The sequence below is a fragment of the Ammodytes marinus genome (genome assembly GCF_949987685.1).
Source record: "Ammodytes marinus genome assembly, chromosome: 20".
NCBI classification, from domain to species: domain Eukaryota; kingdom Metazoa; phylum Chordata; class Actinopteri; order Uranoscopiformes; family Ammodytidae; genus Ammodytes; species Ammodytes marinus.
The window spans coordinates 13,352,628-13,373,060 of record NC_137224.1 but is presented as its reverse complement, the minus strand read 5'-3'; the positions used below and the strand labels follow the sequence as shown (position 1 = coordinate 13,373,060).

Genomic DNA, 20,433 nt, shown 5'->3' with positions numbered 1-20,433 from the left:
GTGGCGAGTCTTGGGACGTTCCCATCCTCTTAAGAAGTGATGTCAGCTGTGTCACTAAATCAGTGGACAATGTGGTTATGGGTACCTGAGGTTTCCCATCCTCTTCTACCACTGGAGGAGGGGGGAGTGGCCAATCTTCATCATCTTCCTCCTCTTTAATGGATCTATGCAGAGGCACTGATGTATTGTGAGGCACTGCGGGAGCATCAGGACTGTGGTCCTTTGTGGAGGTGGCCAATAGGGGGTTTGGCACACTGCTTGCATTTAACTGCTGTTGCATTTCGATTACGGTGAGTTGAAGCCTTTGATTATCTTCCCTGATCTGTCGCAGCTCTGCTAGTACGGCAGGTAGAGCCTCTGGGTCCGTTCTACGAGACACTGGGTCGGGGGTGCTGTGCTGACGGGGTCCTGAGTACACTGACTCTGTGGGAATCTTTGGGTGAGCACCAGCTACTGAAGTCCAGTCCTCGTAGAGCGGAGGGATGTGAGGTAACATATTGTCAATCCTCGTTGTACTGCTGTAAGGATCCTGCAGGTGTCGGGGAGGCTGGACGAGGGGTGTTAAAGCTGAGGGGGGTCTCTCGATCGCAGGCAGGGAGACGTCATAGTCTGCAAACCAGTTAGGCGGACGTATTTGACGTCTACGGCGAATGTCAGCGGGGGGTAAGGCATCACTTCTCTCACACGGAAACATCCTCTCTTTCCACAGCAGTCACACGAATCCGGCTCGAAGGACCAATTTGTAATGGAGGACTGTATGCTTGTTGGTTAGTTAGTTTGTGACCACTGTGGTGCATCGGTAAGAATGCACGGGAACGAGGATTTTCTCTTCACAGATTTATGAGATTTAACAGAGCGTGTGTGTGTGTGTGGTTCTGAAACAGAAACATAAATAATATAATCAGTCTAAATAATATACATTATTATTATGAACAGGAGTTAAATGCTCTGCCATACATTATGTACAGATTAACCAATATGTACTAATTCCTATGTTAATCAGATGTGAACACAATTACAGTGAATCCTAAATAATACATAAAATGGCCCCAATAAGTTCTATAAAACTTAACAGTAAACATATGCATCTAATTAACACATATAAAATACTGGCCATTACGTACACGGTAAACTCAAATAACTGCTCTCACATTAAACAATCCAGAGCATGCAGACAAATGACAATATACACAATACAATATGAACTTGCAACCATGTAAATAATACTCACGGTTCTATGGACGCACACATAGCCATTAATGTCGAGCAAACACACTTTAACTGTATATTTCTCAATAAACTACAACAGCACTCTTCCAACAGCGTCTCTCTCCGTCTCATATGTCTGTTACTTTCGGACTAACGTTTCCCGCCGTAACATTCTAAGGAGACTCGAATCTGCCTGGCAACCGGATGCGCATTTGTGATTGGCTGATGGAAGTTACCGGGCGGATTAATAACTTCGGATGCCCGAACTGACCGTCCTTCTTTACAATATGTTTTAAAGAAGACCTTGCATATAGTTCAGCCTAGATTAACATAGTTATTCACAGTTTGAAACATTAAACCTTTTTTCTAGGGTTTGAGTTGTTGACTGTAGTTTATAATAATAATAATAATACATTTTATTTATAACGCACTTTATATTTAGCAAAAAATCTCAAAGTGCTACAACAACCAAAAAAAAATAAAAAAAATAAGTTAAAACAAGAGTTAAAAGCAGTTATCAAAGTAACATGAGCAAAAAATTACAGATTAAAAGATTTCTTAAAAAGGTACGTTTTAAGGCCCTTTTTAAAACAATCAATCGACTGTGGAACCCTCAGGTGTTCTGGGAGGGTGTTCCACAGTCGAGGAGCAGAGGAGCAGAAGGCTCGGTCTCCCAGTGTGCGGCTCTTAGTCCTTGGGGGGAGAAGTCTGTGGCTGTTGGTGGAGCGGTGAGCGTGCTGAGGTCTGGGGGGTGAGGAGTTCTTTGAGGTACTGGGGGGCGTTGCCATGGATGCACTGGAATGTGAGGAGGGAGACTTTGTAGTCGATCCGAGCGGAGATGGGTAGCCAGTGTAGTGAGTGAAGAATGGGAGTGATGTGCTCATATTTGCGTACTCTCAGCAGGATTCTAGCGGCGCTGTTTTGAATGTGTTGTAATTTCTGTATGCTCTTGCTGAGAATCCCGCTGAGAAGTGCATTACAGTAATCGAGTCTGGAGGAGACAAAGGCGTGGACAAGCTTCTCTGCATCTCTTAAGGTGAGTGTGGGACGAAGTCTGGCTATATTCCTTAGGTGGAAAAATGATATTTTGCAGAGGTGGTTGATGTGGGCCTCAAAGGTTAGGTGGGGGTCAAACCTGACACCAAGGTTAGTGACTGTTGATGATAGAGGGATGTCTTTGCCAGAGAAAGTAATGCAGGTTATGGTGGAGTTTCGGATCTGATGAGGGGAACCAATGAGGATGGCTTCAGTTTTTGAGCTGTTTAGCTGGAGAAAATTATGCTTCATCCACGCCCTTATCTCCTCCAGACATGCAGTGAGCATGGAGAGAGGTGATACTGCTGATGGTGGTGAATGAGTGTCCGTTCTGATGTATAATTGCGTGTCATCCGCGTAGCAGTGAAAGGATATCCCGAAGCGTCTGATGACTTTACCGAGGGGGAGCATGTAGAGGATAAACAGGATGGGTCCAAGCACCGACCCTTGTGGAACCCCGCAGCCAACAGCATGTGAGCGAGACCTTGATCCTCCCATGGCAACGTATTCTGACCTGCCAGTGAGGTAGGACTCAAACCAGCTCAGTGCTGTACCTCTGAGGCCAACAGAGTCATGTAGACGCTGGAGCAGTATGTGATGGTCAACCGTATCAAATGCTGCAGATAGGTCGAGGAGGATGAGGAGGGATGGTGAACCAGAATCAGCAGTCATATAAGCCACGCCATGGACCACTTTCTGATTTTGCGCTAATTCCCTTGCACATTAAACAAGTCAACATTAACAAATGTCTTTTTAATTGTAATATATCATTTGTATTTTTTAGATAAAGATGTCTCAAGCATTAAAATGACCGTGATTTCTTATTCAAAAATTCACAATTTTACTTATTCACAACATTGGCTACCACATATTATCCCGAAATGTACAGCGTATGCAAGTATTGAATGAATTCAGTCCAAATCTAAATTAACAACATTTGGGAGTAACTCCACAGGGTCTGGAAGATGAATGATGAAGGACACCTGCATTGCCACAGAAGATTGTCCAGTGTCATCCAGATCCTTACGCTGCACGGGGTTGTCTCGGTTTATGGTCGGGGATGGACAGTGCAGCAAAAAAGCATCAGGCTGTAGGAAAGTTGGCTGAAGTTGACGTCTAAAAATCATGGAACTCTCAGGAGTGGGTGAACCATCAGGCATCGCCCTAGTTGTCGTGGCGGAGGATCTGTTGCGTTCTGGCACTGTGGCGATGGAGAGAGTTTCGACCCGAACGTCACGCACGGCTAGTCACTGTCCACAGCAAACAATCTCAGTCTCTATCCTCCAGCAGCGAACCTTCCTCTTAATCTCTGTCCTCACCTGCATCCAGAGTGGGGATGAGCCATTTCAGGATTAATTTGCAATTTTTGAGCAGTCTACTCATTTTGTTAAATTTTCCAGCCTGCTGCTAGAACATTCAATAAAAGAAAAAAATCAACTCACAAAATTCAATGACACCATCACCAGACCTTTCCAAGCAGAGATTGAATTTACAGAAAGAATATGATTTATTGTCAACCGGTAAAGTAGAGAAGCAATTTATGCGGGCACGTGGACTCAATTACACTCAACAAAAATATAAACGCAACACTTTTGTTTTTGCTCCTCTTATTCACTCTGATTAAAGCTTGATTCCAAAATGATTCTGATAAACTCACTCCCAACTCTTTTTCCCAATCTCCCTTAATCTTGACAATATTAGTCTCAGCAGCTGAGTTAATAATTTGATATATTCTGGATATACAACCTTTAAGCTTTGGTGGTGAATCCAAGATTGTTTCATATAATGATTCCTGGGGTAAGTTAGGAAAACTAGGGTTTAGAGATTTGGCAAATTGCCGTACCTGGAAATAACGGAACAGGTGGTTTCGAGGGATATTATATTTCACAAATACATCTCCGGAGCTTCCAAAAACCCCACCTACTGTATGAAAGTGGTGAGAAGGCGGGAAGATTACTGGCACACCATTTTAAAGTTAAGGCCAATTCACAGCATATATCCCAAATTAAAAATATCTTAAATCAATTAACAATAATCCCATCTGAAATTAATAATGTTTTTAAAGAATTCTACTCTACTTTATATCAATCTGAAAGCCCACCTAATGATACAGACATGGAAATGTTCTTTGAGGGTATAATTTTTTCCTAAAATTGGAAACGATCAAGCCGGGAATCTAGAACAGCCATGGAACATAAGTGAAATAACAAAATCAATCAAAGCCATGCAAAGTGGGAAGACACCTGGGCCAGATGGTTTTCCAATTGAATTCTTTAAGAAATTTTCAGACAAACTATCACCACTTTTGCTTAACATGTTTAATGATTCATTGGCCCAAGGAACCCTACCTCAAACCCTTACAATGGCATCAGTTACTCTGCTGTTAAAACCAGGGAAGGACGCAGATGCATGTGGATCTTATCGACCAATATCTCTTCTAAATGCAGATTATAAAATATTGGCGAAGGCCTTGGCTATGCGACTGGAAACAGTTATACACCAGATCATCTCCGATGATCGAACTGGTTTTATTAGCAATCGCCACTCATTCAGTAATATCCGCCGCCTGCTAAATGTTATTTATTCACCTACATCTGAAGAGGTTCCAGAGATGGTTATCTCCTTAGATGCGGAGAAAGCATTCGATAGGGTGGAATTGCCATATTTGTTTAGGGTCTTGGAAAACTTTGGTTTTGGTCACCAATTTTTGTGTCATGGGTTAAATTTTTGTATTCTTCTCCCAAAGCTTCAGTCATTACAAATAGATTAAATTCAGAATATTTAAATTTACTTAGAGGTACCCGCCAAGGCTGCCCTTTAAGCCCGTTACTTTTTGCTTTGGCGATTGAACTGTTGTCAATTGCTCTTAAAACCTCACCAAACATTAGTGGTATTCTTAGATGGGGCACTGAGCATAAATCTTCTCTTTATGCTGATGATTTATTGGTTTATATTTCTGACCCAGCTAAGTCTGCCCCGGCATTAACAGAAATTCTTAGACAATTTGGGACATTTTCAGGATATAAATAGAATTTAGCAAAAAGTGAATGTTTCCCTTCAAACAATTTGGCTACTGAAACCCCAGAAATGCAACTGCCATTTCATAAATGCAATTCTGAATTTAAATACCTGGGTATTTATATCACTCGGAAATATGAACATTTGTATGATAGGAACTTTTCTCCATTATTGATTAAGATTAAGGAAGACTTTGACAGATGGAAAACTATATATTTCTCACTAGCAGGCAGGGTTAACGCTATTAAGATGAACATTGTACCACGCTTTTTGTATTTGTTCCAATGTCTGCCACTCTTCTTGCCTAAACTCTTTTTTACTACTTTAGATAAGCTCATTACAGGCTTTTTTTGGGCAATAAACTACCGAGGATAAATAAAGTGATGTTGCAAAGACATCGCACTCAAGGAGATCTCTCTCTTCCCAATTTTAGATTTTACTAATGGGATGCAAATATACAGAAAATAATGTACTGGATTAAATTCCCTCAAATTAACTGGTGTCTAATTGAAGCTAATTCGTGCCCCTCTTGCTCCCTTGTATCGTTGGTGACCTCTAGTCTCCCCCTTTCCCCAAAACAATACTCATCCAGCCCAATAGTAATTACAACACTGAAAATCTTATCCCAGTTCCGCAAAAGATTTAACCTCTCAGCTGCGTCTAGTCTAACTCCTGTTCATAATAGTCACCTATTTCTTCCCTCTAGACTGGATCAATTTATGGCTTAAAAACTTCATTATTAACATTGGTCAATTATATATACTGTAGGTGGGGTTTTCGGAAGCTCCGGAGATGTATTTGTGAAATATAATATCCCTCGAAACCACCTGTTCCATTATTTCCAGGTACGGCAATTTGCCAAATCTCTAAACCCTAGTTTTCCTAACTTACCCCAGGAATCATTATATGAAACAATCTTGGATTCACCACCAAAGCTTAAAGGTTGTATATCCAGAATATATCAAATTATTAACTCAGCTGCTGAGACTAATATTGTCAAGATTAAGAGAGATTGGGAAAAAGAGTTGGGAGTGAGTTTATCAGAATCATTTTGGAATCAAGCTTTAATCAGAGTGAATAAGAGTTCATCGTGCTCACGCTTAAGCATAATACAGTTTAAGGTACTGCATCGCTTACACTACTGTAATTCCAAACTCTCAAAGATTTACCCAAATGTACAAGATAGCTGCAATCGATGTCATAATTCACCTGCAGATCTTACGCACATGTTTTGGTCCTGCCCACAATTGGTAGACTACTGGAATGGCATATTTAAATTCCTTTCCGAATCCTTGAACCTAAACCTTCAACCCAATGCCTCTATGTGTATATTTGGTACAGACTCTGATAAAGATCCAGACTTAAACAATAATAACAATTGGGTTTGGGGTGTAAAAAACAAAAATGTAATTAATTTGTACTCTGCAAGTGTTACATGCACATTGTGTGATATACATTGTATTGTTAAACTTTTACATTCAGAATAAAAAACACTATGCTAAAAAAAAAAAAAAAAAATCAAAAGTGGTATTGATCTGGGGCCGTATTCACAAAACATTTTATCTTAGCGCTAAGAGTACTCCTAAGGAGCACTAAAAGTTCTTAGTAAGGAGTAATTTCTTAAAACCTATTCACAAAGCTGATAAGACCAACTTTTACTAAGGAATGGGAGGGACTCCTAAGCTAAGACTAGAGGGCGGTGTTGACCCTGTTGCTATGGATGATGTCATGTTCATACCTTCTATGCCCACAGTGATTGGCTGAGAGGGAATGAGAGCTAGGAGTGAATTTATGATAGAAACACTGTGGGAGATATCCATATCGTGTCGCTGTATTAAAGTAAAGAGTTTTTATATACAATTAATGACAAGTGACACTGATTTAACATGAAACCAAGATACTGCAGGGTTTCCCACACATTCGTTCAAAATTAACCTACAAAAGCGCCACATAGGTCTATTCATTTTAAATTTTACAATGATTTGTAAAAAATATCCTCATTGAACAGCTGCACGCCATGCACTCTCACTGTATTTCTCTCAACGGCGGACTATGCAGCAATAGTCAGACAGCGACAAACCAGGAAATTCACAATTAAGAAACAACAGCCGGCGAAATCGTAAAGTGCACGCGGAAGGAAAAAGGCGAGACGCGCAACTATACAGTAGCGGACCTGTGGAATGGAGGAGATGGAACTCCTATCTAGTAACAAATTAAACCCAAACGTGACACTAACAGTAACTTTCAGCGCATCGTAAACCCAAAGCAACTGCAGGAAAAGGAACTTAATAAATATTTTTTTATATAAATGTAATAAATATAAATGTGTCTATCATTTCTAAATATAGCTTTACTAAGATCATTAAACCCTTACAGCTATTAAGGTACCTTTTGTAAAGCTCACTAGCATTAAATCTCTCCAAAACACCATCAAATGGTTGTCTGTGAATTACTCTTAGTGACTTAGGAGTCCTCTCGAGGACTCCTAGCTTTTCATAGATTTAGGAGCTAGTTTTAGCGCTAAAATGCTTTGTGAATTACACTTATCTTAAAAAGTTAGGAGTCTTAAAATTAGGAGGGAAACGCCCCTTATTTTTGAGAGTTACTCCTAAATCAGGACCTTAGGACCTACTCTTAGCCTTAAAATGTTTTGTGAATACGGCCCCAGATCAATTGGCCACTCTAAATAAAAACTCATTTTAATGCATCATTTGATAATCTGTCCAGGTTCAAGTTCCCACCTGACAACCTAAAATAAAAAAATGTATTCAAAATGTTTTAAATATTTTATTCAAAATTAAATGATAGAGTCACAGAAAAGTAATCCAACTCAATGCTCACTTATGCTTCACTAGAATGTGTGGTTGTGTGTGTTAACTTGCATTTGTTTTTGTGGCACTCTATTTATTCAGTAAAATGTTACATAGGCTGCCTTTGAAAATTAATTGTGAATATGAGGTAAAACAACAAACCTCTTTATTGGCATAGCAGTAGAGTACAGCCACCAGAAAGCCCTATGAAAAGGCCACATAAAATCATGTAATATGTATGTATTTGCAATACATAAATACATAAGATTATGACAGTTACATCTTTAGACATTGTCAGATATAACACCTTGATTCAATTGAACTTACCTGAAATGAATTTAGAAAAAGGGTGAAGAAGACTTTAATGTAGCGCAGAACACCTGTTGTCTGCTCATCTGTAGCAAAGATGAATATGATCTCATGAACCCCAAACAGAGGGATGAGGGTAAGGGTTGCCTTGGCAAGCCTAGGAAGATAGATCAAACAGCAGAACAGCTGCTTGTCACAAAACTACAAACATTGTTTTTTTGTTGATATTATTTGTTTCCTTGTTTTCTTCACTTTCCAGAAATCCATTACTGCTTCTCTCTGACTCATGGCCTTGGCTTAATAAAATGTATGGAAGAGTCGAAGAAATCAAATTTACCATCCCTGGAAATCAGGCTGTGAATACTTGCCGAAGTTTGTAATCAGGGTACTTGCTCTGGTTGCTGGCTCGCAATTTGGAAAGAATGACCTTCAGGATCTTCATGAAAATCAGAAAGTTGATCTGTTGACCAGAAAATAAAAGTATCAGTTGTACACTGTGTAAAAAAATGGAAATTGTGGCATTTATTATACAGGGGAGTCTAAAATGTCAGATGGTGACACATGCAGGCTATGCATCTAAACCCACACTATTAACATGAGTCATTCTTACTAGTGAAGCAAAAAGAATTGGGAAACGAATGATCCACCAGTAGTACATGTTCTCATTGACAGCCCAACACCTGAGTGGACAAGGCAGATGTTACACAGGAAATGATCCGACACATGGGAATACCATGTACACAGTACTACACACACTTACTCTTTGTTTTCTTTCAGTAGTTTCATCACTATCCAGGGAACAACAAATAGAAATGGAGTTCCTAAGACAAAGACGGAGATTGCAAGACTCAGCGTTGCATGTGATTCAAAAATGGGCTCAAAAGCTAAAAAAAAACACTGATGTAGGGCTTTGCAAATGTTTCCATGGCATCCATCTGTAACACAAGACAGCTTTTGAAAGGGCATGTTAAATGGTGCGTTGTTGAGGGGCTGAGGTGTGACAATTTGCCTGCCTTTTCAAATGTGAGCTGAGCTGTGTCCCTGCTGTGAGGTGTTCTTTACTCTAGAGTGGCTTTAGATTTTCATAGGATGTCAAAGGGGGATCGTCTCCCAAAAAATCTGGGTAATGGGTCCCGCAAAAGTTCCCTAGCTGTCACAACTTCAGCCAGTATTTAGTTTGTTTTCATATGTCTGTTTTCCTGGTTTCCTTTCTAACTCTCATGTCATTTCAGACCCGGCCACTTCCTCCTGCTCTGCACTCCTTGTTAATTACATTCATCTGGTCTGCCCCATACTCACCTGCTCCTCATCAGTTAATCAGCCCCAGTATATATCTTTGTTCAGTTCCCTCAGTCAGTTGCCAGATTGTCTGATGTCCTAGTGTGTTCACCCAGCTTTCCAGCATTTGGATTTCATCCTGTGTTCCGATCCTGCTTGCCTGTTCGTGTTTCGACCTGTCTTTGGACTTTCCCTTTTGCCTGCCCCAACTGGACTTGTTTGCCACGCTGTCTTACTACCTGGTTTGTCATCCACTTCATTAAAATCTGTTTTTGAATCTGAACTGTTTCCTGTGTCCTGCAATTGGGTTCTTGTCTGTCTTTCCCTGAAACCTTGACACTAGCTGCATGTTCACTCAGACCAACAGAGCTGGAACTTACCCCAACCAAGACAGATGTAAGGTAAGTATTTGTTGTTGTTGATGAACACTGAGGCAATAAGCACAGAGTGCAAATATATCGCCTCTCCAAAGAACCAAAAGTGATTGGCCAGGACACAGTACTGCATTATGGCCTGCGCTACCCTGCAGCCAATAGCAGCCTAGAGGAAATGGTCATAAAAAGAATACATAATAAGGCAAATGAGATATAGCCTCATGTTATATGTATGCTGCTAATTGTAAGTGGTGATTGACGGATACAGTAAGCCATGTCGTCAGTAAATCTTTTCATGATGTACCTGGTGACTGAGCATCTCTCTCACGTCGGTCGGCTTCATGATTTCCCGTCCCCAGTGGCGTTCCAGCATTGTGTCCTTAACAATGACAGATACAGCTCGTAGTACGAGGGATAGGAAGAGGTTAGCATGAATGTAGTTCCTGGTGCAATGCAGTTTTCTGTCGGGGAACATAAAAGTAGCAATAAAGTAGAAGTTTGAGTATCAGGGCTTTCAAGGTGTTCTTTAATTTCTTCCTGCATCTTTGTCATTGATTTTGATTGCTTTTCTTATTATCTTAAAATAGGTGTTTTTTTTTTTTTTTTTACCACTTTGTTTATTGATTTTTCACAATATAGCAAAACATCATTTTACAAATGTAACATTTTTTTTTTTTATCCCCAAAGACAAACAGACAAAAATAAATCAATAATCAATGATTATTATAATAACAATAAAACAAACAATGACAACAAAAAAAAGAAAAAGTGTGTGTGCACAGTTTGGAGTTATTGGGATCCATAGCAAAATACAAGTGAACAAAAATAAAATTAAAAAAATAAATGTGTACATCCTTAGAGCTGGTCAAGCAGATATGTAATGAAAGGCTGCCAAACATTGCTAAAATTGTCCTTTGAACCCTTTAAAGCAAATCTTAACTTTTCAAGCTTCAGAAATTGTAGTGTGTCCCTAATCCAGTGTTTAAAGGAGGGTGGAGTAGCCTGCTTCCAATTAAGTAAAATTAATCTTCTGGCTATAAGAGTGACAAAGGCAATACAGTTTGATTGTGCTCTAAGCAGATGATCACCCTCACATTGAATGCCAAAAACGGCTGTAAGAGGGTTCGGAGCTATTGGTCTCTTAAGTATCTTGGATAGAGCGTCAAAAATAGAGGACCAGTAACTAGCGAGTTTCGGGCAAAGCCAGAACATATGAGCTAGTGTTGCAGGTGAATTTTTACATCTGTTGCATAAAATAGGTGGTTTTTAATCAAGCCTTGAGAGCACATCATTTATGTCTGCATCACCATTGTTTGATGCCCTTTCATCCCTCTACTTTTCTGATTCCTAAGTGTCAACCATAAGAGTAGAGAAAATTAGTCCCATACAACTGGAAAATTGAGTTCTGTTTTCAATCTAGTTTACCTCACCTAATGGAACCCCGCTATCTGCATTTGTACTTAATTTTTATGAATGCTGAAGATCTCGACAATTGCGGCATATCCAAGATCAATGCCCTTTTCCCACTGCTTCAGGACATCATTATTTGCTCATCTGAAATCCAACTAATGTTCATACTTTCTTACTATTATCACCAAGATAATTCTATAAATTTATTCTACTTATCTCTATATTTATTTATTTCTATTTCAAGACCACACATCTGTTAGACCAGGGGTTTTCAAAGTGTGACTGAGTGAGCCCCCCCCCTCAGAGAAAAAAATTTCAGCTGAGCCCCCCCCAAAAAAGTTCTAAATCCCTGTCTGTTTTGAAAGATCTTTTAATTATTTTACACATTTTAAACATATTTTGAAACATTCTAAACATGCGTTTTTAAACACATTTTTAAAAACATTTTAACATCTTTATCTAAGTATGTTTTTGTTTTGCTTTTTAAAAATACATTTGAACATCTTAATCCAGTAGTGTAATCCTGCTTCCTTTAAGCATGGATAGTAGTGACTGAGTGTACAGTGGAGTGAGAAAGATAGGCAGACAGACTTGCCCAAATTATTGACTATTGTTAAATGTCCTTCACACACCAAGTGTTTTTTTTCGCTAGTGCCTCCAATGTCCTGCTGGGTGAAAATAGTAGCCAGCAGAGCACCAGACCCTCATAGGGGGGTCCGGGCGTATGCCCCCCCGGGAGATTTTTTTTCACCTTTTTAAAGTGAAATGCATGAATCTGGTGCACTTTGAGAGGAAAATTAAGAGGCTAAATATGAGGAATTTTGTGTGAACAAATAATTTGGAGACACTGGGTCGGATGAATTAGAAGCTATTGAAGAAAGACACATGAATTTTCCACAAAAATATGAATTTAAAATAAAATATTATGCAGGGCCCTTTGGGATGGGCTTGGTGCTCTTTTTCTTTAACAAGGCATATTTCTCTGTAATACAGTGACTGCATCTAAATGCAGTGAGAGGAACAAAGCAGAAGAACTCTTGTCCAGCTATCTTTATTTCCACAGACAAGGCTGAAATAGGCTATAGACTATACACAGTGCATGGGAAACTGAAGGCAGTCCCATTTCCAAATGTTTTTAAATAAACTCAAAACACACTGTGCTAGTACGTGGACGTGAAGTTACGTGATCAATTAACCTCGGATTATCTCCCAGATGATCTGATTCAATTATTAGGCTATTAACGATCTAGATCAAAACATTGTATTCCTTTTTTTGTATGATAATTTACAATTGCTTAATATGATAATATCAAAAACACAAACTAAAAAAAAAAAAAAAAGTTTTTAGTTTTTTCACATATCCATCCGCGCCCCCCCACTCCCCCTGCCATAACTCCGCGCCCCCCCAGGGCGCGCCCCACAGTTTGAAAACCACTGTTAGACAGCTTACCTAAAGCCCAGAAGGATGATGAGAGCCGTTATGAGCGTGAAGAGGGACAAGGAATAGCCGACAGTGTACAACATCCTGAAGCTCACCATCAGTTGTTTGAACCACAGCTGTGAAGACAAACACACACTAGTAACTAATTAGTTAATTAACATGCATATACTTCAATTATAGGCCTTGGTACTACAACATTTCCACCATTGCTGCAACATCTGCTAATAGGAGGCGGCTCATGGCAGCTGCTATCGGACCAAACAGTTGCCAATTTACACAACCAACAGGTACGGAGTTACATTTTCATTCATCAGGGGCCTATTGCATAAAACTAGGATAAGGGATTAACCTAGGATATTTCGGTTATCCTGGCTTGCGTTAGCCATGATCCGGTTGCATAAAAGAAGAGGGACATAAGTTACCATGGAGATTTATCCTACCAGGCTAAACGTAAAGGATAAACTTATTCTGTTGCCTGATTGGCTCAGTCAGCTGTCACTCCGATCTGAAATCAAGGTGTTTAACAGTTATTCCATGATCTTCCGTGTATTGCTTTATTTTCATTAGCCTGTTTTAAGGTACCACATAAAAGACTGCATTGTCATGTAGTTAAATAGTTATTTTTTATTTATTTAACCTGAACCATTTATAATTAATTTAATTATAATTAGATTAAGATGCAATGATATAAATTATAATAATTTATGTGATAGTCTGTTCATATTGCAGGCTATATTTATACAATTGATTATCGATGGCAGATGACGTTGCAAGTGTGGGTCAAATAAATTCACTTTGTACTTATAACTATATCGAGGTGCATCTGAAACAAAATTCAATATCACTGAAAAATTCCTTTTTTCTGTAATTGAATTCAAAAAGTGAAACTTAAATATATTCTAGAAATTCATTACACATGAAGTGAAATTAATCTAGAATAAACATACTTTTCAGAAGGTCGACATTTCTGTATTATAAATCCTTTTTCTGATTGGTTGTATGTAACATTCTAATATTTTTAGATTCTGGATTTTTTATTCCATGATCAATCAATCATCCAAAAAAAGGCCTTACATATTTCACTTCTTGTAATGAATCTATGAAAGTTTAACTTTTTGAATGGACTTTCCATGACATTCATTTTTTTAGATGCACCTGCAGACTGCTCACTGTCAACTATTTTATCATAAAACAATGCAGGCACATCAAGAACAGTTGGCAGAGAATACATCTCCTGTATGAAATTAACTGCCCCCTGATTTACGGTTTAAACTAGCAAGGCATTGTGGGAAAATGGGACGTCTTTTCCATTTTTCCATCAGTAAATCTGTGTTCGATCTTTGGGTCTACTTCTGAAAGCTGTGGGCTGGCACTTATAAGAATTACTTACACCTGGCTTGACAAAGCAGCCCCTTTACATCCTGGATTGGCGTTTATGCAACTGACTAATCCAAAGTGCCCAGGCTAGACTTTGTCAAGGCTGGCTTTATCAATCATCCTGGATGTCTTTATTCCACTTTTATGCAATAGGCCCCTGGACTCCTGTTTCTGGCCACCTTGTCAATGTAAGCCCACAACATTCACTATCCTTTAGCTCTATTTGTTTGGTATCTACCAACTCTTGAGAGAAAAGTATCTGGACTTTTAGTTGCAAGAAGCTTAAATGTCTTCAAGCTTCTGGCTATTGTGTCTGCTTTTTTGGTATGAATGTCAACTGTCTTTGCTTGACACCTGCAGTTAAAGCTGGGGTATGTGATTTCTGATTGGTCAAAATTAACATGAGCTGTACACTTTGACCAATCGGAGCGAGGCTCCGATTCTCTGTTCTTATTGGCTGTTGGGACTGTCCATTCACGTTGGCACGACTTTGTCGGTGTAGAGCGTATCAGGGAGGGACCATACGGGAGGGACCAAAGAGAACAAGTGGAGCGGTTGAGGTATTTGAATTCGAATCTCTATCCCAACTGCCATTTTCTTTCCAAATCCTCCACCCCAGCTTTAAGTAAAATAAAATGAATTATATAAAGGGGTTGTCCTCTTTAGAATGCTAATAGTTGTATCTTTCAAAAATTCTAAAAGTATTGGATTTAGAGTGTTTTATGTTGGACAAATGCTGCAAATTGGTATTGTAACTCCCATAAAGTGAGGTACCTCTTTTTTTCATTTTCTTTCACTAGATGTACGTACTAGTATACGTAATGGCCCATGTCTGACCAGAACCATCACCATTTTCAGCAAGAAGTATCTTCGTCAGTAGTGAATAACTGTAAACCAAAAGTTTGCTGCCATGTTCACAGCTGCGAGAACATTGACAATCAAGCTGTACCTCCTGAGATGTGACCTCTTTTTCCTCCTCGCATTCGGTCTTGTCTCTCCACACTTGCCCGCTTTCCTCCCTCTCCCACAGGCCATCAGAGCCACATCGCCTACGTACAACACCCTGGGAGACTGCAGGTGAAACAGTCAGTGCTTCATTATTCCTGATTAGTGTAAAAGGGTGTTGAAGCGTGAACTTGGCAGAATACATAAATAGCCAGGGCAGGTTATCAGTAGCATATGAACACACACACATGCTATCATTGCAAATTACATACATGTTTGTAATATTGAAAAGATAAAGTGAAAATGCTTTATTTCTCAAAAAACCTTTACTCTCATTCTGGAAGAAGATAAAGTTTTTGCAAAGTTTTGGGGGCTTTAAATATCTACGCCAAATAAAAAAAAATAGGTATTTACTTAGCCTGGAAATCCAGACCCACATCTGGGTCTGTATTTCTCTGGTGGATAATACATGCACTGCAGGAAATATTGGTCCCTTGAATGCACATACACAATGGCTTCCTTCATGTAGTGCATCGCGCAAGCTTTGAAAAAGTTACAGTAAAAACCTTTAAATTGTTACTTATGAAAAATGTATATTTTCTGTATTAAAGAAACCTAAAATTACCAAATATTTCTTGCCAATTAAAGTTGTGTTGAAAAGGTGTATCAAATATGACAGCAGGTACATTGCCTGATTTGGTGCGTCAGGTTCAAAGGGTAACCGTCTAACTGACAATTCCACACATTAAAAACATACTGAAACCAAAACGTGAATTTTTCTGTTTTCTGTTCCATAAAAAGAAATACAGTACTAAAAGTGAAATTTACCTTTATCATACCAGGGTAGGTAGAAAGGGCAGGAGATGTTGACCAAGGAGCCTGCAGGAGTATCTGGCCAGCAGGCATATCTGTCAAATGTCCTGTTACAGAACAAGACCACTAGAAGGGCAAACAATAAAACCAGAAAATACATCTCTGTTTCTCAACAAAATTGAAAGCCATAGATCATTTTTGGGGCAAATCTAAATGGCATAATGCATGTTCGTTATTATTTTTTTCACTTTTTTTCCATATTCTCTTTTGGGGGATGATTCTATAATGAATAAATAAAATTTCTCCATACCTTTAATGAGTTGCTCATTTTCTATCATTTTGACACAGTCTTCTTTATACTGGACCCACTTGTGATACGTCTCCTCTAAGACTTTCCCACTGGCCACCTCAAACTGTAGGATATTTCCCAAATAAATACTTTTCTTGACTTTCACATCCAACATTCTAGTAGTCTAATTTAGAAGATGTATCTGAAGATTCAAAGTTCCGCAGTAGGATTACAAGTCAATCTTGGTTGTCAAATGTATAGTAAACGTATTTTTGCAAAACACTAACCTTTGGCAATTTAAGAACCAGCAGGCAGATCAAAGCCATTATATCTTGTTTCCTGTGCATCACTGCAGACCTCCTTTTTTTGGATAGACTGAGAGGAGAAAGAACAGAACAATTTCAGCTGATGCAAGAGTTGTCCATCGTGTTGGGTTCAGTAAGTGCAGGCCCAGCGACATTTAAGGGGGTGTTTTTTGATATGCATTGTCGACTCCAAAATTATGGGCTGTTAAAAAAACTTCAAAATGGAAGTTAGCCTTTGGATAAAAGCTTAAATAGTTGTAGGCTGGGAAAACTACTTCCAGCACGTGGAAATACTTTTAGACAGAAACTTGGTAGGCCTACCTGATGCCTTGCAATTATCATGGCAATCAAAAGACACTAATTACCGGCCATTTTCAACAACCTCTCAATAAGGTTTTCCGTCTCAAGCACTGATTATTTTAAACTATAGCTTGTTGATGTGTCAGAATTTTTTTAATTGAGCCACTCAAACCACACGACTGGCTTTTGTGTTCTCAAGTCTTTCCAATAATGTTCAACTTGAAAATCCTACAAATAATGTTCAACTTGAAAATCCTACAGAGTCCAAATTCAATTCCACTTTCCTTAAGATGCGGTTACCGCTGGTGTGAACACAGGCAATTTAACAGCAAGACTCCAAGGCAACTGTCTCGAATAAGAAAAAACTTTACTTGTATCAGTGTTTAGTACACAGGCAATCAGAGAAGGCAAACCAATCAGATACGGATGAGGCAAAAGGCTAGGTTTAATCAAAATAACATGACAAACTAAACACTTAGAAATAACAGCTGGAATGCTCCACACGTAGACAAACCGGCAACTGGAGGGTAAGGAGCACACAGATGAAATAGACAAGGAATGGGAGAATAATCCTGTGACCTAATCCACCCCAGCTGCCTGGTAGGGAGAGCAGATAAGGGGCACATGACTCTGTGGGAGTGCAACTGAGGTAAAAACTCAAAACAGTCTAAGATTGGAAAATGTTAATAAAATATATAAAAGTTAATTTTTCAAATTCTGGTGGAAGAGATTATCATCATCTCACAGAGGAAATTTTCTGTCAATCCAATTAGCCTCTGCTGCAGTGTGAATGACCCATAGGACTTGGATGAAAATGCTTTTTCAGTTGGTGCCATTTGTCAAAAAATATGATATTTTGTGTTGACAAATATCTGTGGCCTATAGCGGTGCTGCACCCCACAGGTGTTTCTGAGCCCCGGCTGCTACCGAGGACCTGCATTAGCAAAGCAAACTCAGGGGGCCCCATGTCCCAACCATCTGTGGGGGTCCCACCCAAGGCTCAGTGAACCCTGCTGTATATCAACAAACTGCCAAAACACAAGATTAGATTTCTGTCACTTGGGAAGTGGCATTTGACAAGCATTGCCTGTAGCAGCACAAGGAACGAGACCACATTGGGTTCAGTTAGGTCCAGGACAAGTCAAACAAATGTTTCAGTGGCTATAGGAATTTCACATCTCAACTCGACTTCAATTCATGTTTATCTGCAACTGTTCGGGGTAAACCAAAAATCCCACTTGTGACAAGCTCATGTGTGAACCATACAGGTCCTTCTCATATAATTAGCATATTGTGATAAAGTTCAATATTTTCTGTAATGTACTGATAAACATTAGACTTTCATATATTTTAGATTCATTACACACAACTGAAGTAGTTCAAGCCTTTTATTGTTTTAATATTGAAGATTTTGGCAAAAAATTAAAGAAAAACCAAAAATCCCTATCTCAAAAAATTAGCATATTTCATCCGACCAATAAAAGAAAAGTGTTTTTAATACAAAAAAGTCAACCTTCAAATAATTATGTTCAGTTATGCACTCAATACTTGGTCGGGAATCCTTTCGCAGAAATGACTGCTTCAATGCGGCGTGGCATGGAGGCAATCAGCCTGTGGCACTGCTGAGGTGTTATGGAGGCCCAGGATGCTTCGATAGCGGCCTTAAGCTCATCCACAGTGTTGGGTCTGGTGTCTCTCAACTTCCTCTTCACAATATCCCACAGATTCTCTATGGGGTTCAGGTCAGGAGAGTTGGCAGGCCAATTGAGCACAGTAATACCATGGTCAGTAAACCATTTACCAGTGGTTTTGGCACTGTGAGCAGGTGCCAGGTCTTGTTGAAAAATGAAATCTTCATCTCCATAAAGCTTTTCAGCAGATGGAAGCATGAAGTGCTCCAAAATCTCCTGATAGCTAGCTGCATTGACCCTGCCTTTGATAAAACACAGTGGACCAACACCAGCAGCTGACATGGCACCCCAGACCATCACTGACTGTGGGTACTTGACACTGGACTTCAGGCATTTTGGCATTTCCTTCTCCCCAGTCTTCCTCCAGACTCTGGCACCTTGATTTCCGAATGACATGCAAAATTTGCTTTCATCCGAAAAAAGTACTTTGGACCACTGAGCAACAGTCCAGTGCTGCTTCTCTGTAGCCCAGGTCAGGCGCTTCTGCCGCTGTTTCTGGTTCAAAAGTGGCTTGACCTGGGGAATGCGGCACCTGTAGCCCATTTCCTGCACACGCCTGTGCACGGTGGCTCTGGATGTTTCTACTCCAGACTCAGTCCACTGCTTCCGCAGGTCCCCCAAGGTCTGGAATCGGCCCTTCTCCACAATCCTCCTCAGGGTCCGGTCACCTCTTCTGGTTGTGCAGCGTTTTCTGCCACACTTTTGCCTTCCCACAGACTTCCCACTGAGGTGCCTTGATACAGCACTCTGGGAACAGCCTATTCGCTCCGAAATTCTTACCCATGATTGCGGTTTTGAGTAATGAACCAGGCTAGGAGTTTTTAAAAGCCTCAGGAATCTTTTGCAGGTGTTTAGAGTTAATTAGTTGATTCAGATGATTAGGTTAAGAGCTCGTTTAGAGTACCTTTTCATGATATACAAATTTTTTGAGATAGGAATTTGGGGTTTTCATGAGCTGTATGCCAAAATCATCAGTATTAAAACAACAAAAGACCTGAAATATTTCAGTTGGTGTGCAATGAATCTAAAATATATGAAAGTTCAATTATTATCATTACATTATGGAAAATAATCAACTTTATCACAATATGCTAATTATATGAGAAGGACCTGTAGATAGGATACAGGCAAAATCAATTGAATCCTTGTTTTCTAATCAGCACTTTACAAGCTGTGAATGGTTAAACCCGCAGGACTCTGATTTTTAAGTGTGTGTTGAGAGTGTACATTGATTTGCCTCTCAACTTGTCACAACGTGTCAAGGCTATGTCAAATAGTACAGGAACACATACAGTATCAGCTGATTTACTTTTTGGCTTTACTGTTCACCTACTGCAGTGGTTCTCAATTATTTTCTGTCATGCAGGGGACAGAAATTTGTTCGCGCCCCCCCTAAATTGAAATACTATTGAGAACCTGCTAATATTTATTTATTTATCTGTACAAAACCACAGTATCAGTTTCTGGCACGAGCATTCTGCATACAATCACCTTATTATCAAATTAGATAACAAAAATTAGCCGAGATAACTTCTGCAGCAAAAAAAATCAAAGTTCAGTTTATTAGCTCAATTTGTAACATTTAAACAAGACTGCTCAGTCTGTGTGAATCTCAGGACATAGAAACAAGAGCAAATGATTCACTGAGGTTTGCATTTCATTCAAAACATTTTTAAACTGTAAACATAGTTAAGGTGGTGTTTTTTTTATATTATTATAGGCCAATAGGCCTTCTGTGATGCGATAACCAATAATTAATTAATGTTATTATTAGTCTACTTGCTTGATTTCTTTTTAAATAGCCTACAGAGACACTTGGAGACACATGT

At 39.4% G+C, this 20,433-nt stretch overlaps 1 protein-coding gene across 1 annotated transcript; it reads right to left on the bottom strand.

The window, feature by feature from the left end:
- Positions 1-3,491: 3,491 nt before the first annotated feature.
- On the bottom strand, positions 3,492-16,655 carry LOC307266734 (glucagon receptor-like; the record flags this gene model as incomplete). The annotated part of the gene is made up of 13 exons (XM_080048831.1): positions 3,492-3,563; positions 8,235-8,276; positions 8,400-8,538; positions 8,750-8,841; positions 8,992-9,061; positions 9,142-9,202; positions 10,040-10,199; positions 10,338-10,494; positions 12,894-13,000; positions 15,211-15,332; positions 16,035-16,145; positions 16,330-16,432; positions 16,596-16,655. 13 exons carry the CDS (start codon positions 16,653-16,655, stop codon positions 3,492-3,494), a joined length of 1,296 nt encoding a protein of 431 aa, XP_079904957.1.
- Positions 16,656-20,433: the final 3,778 nt, after the last annotated feature.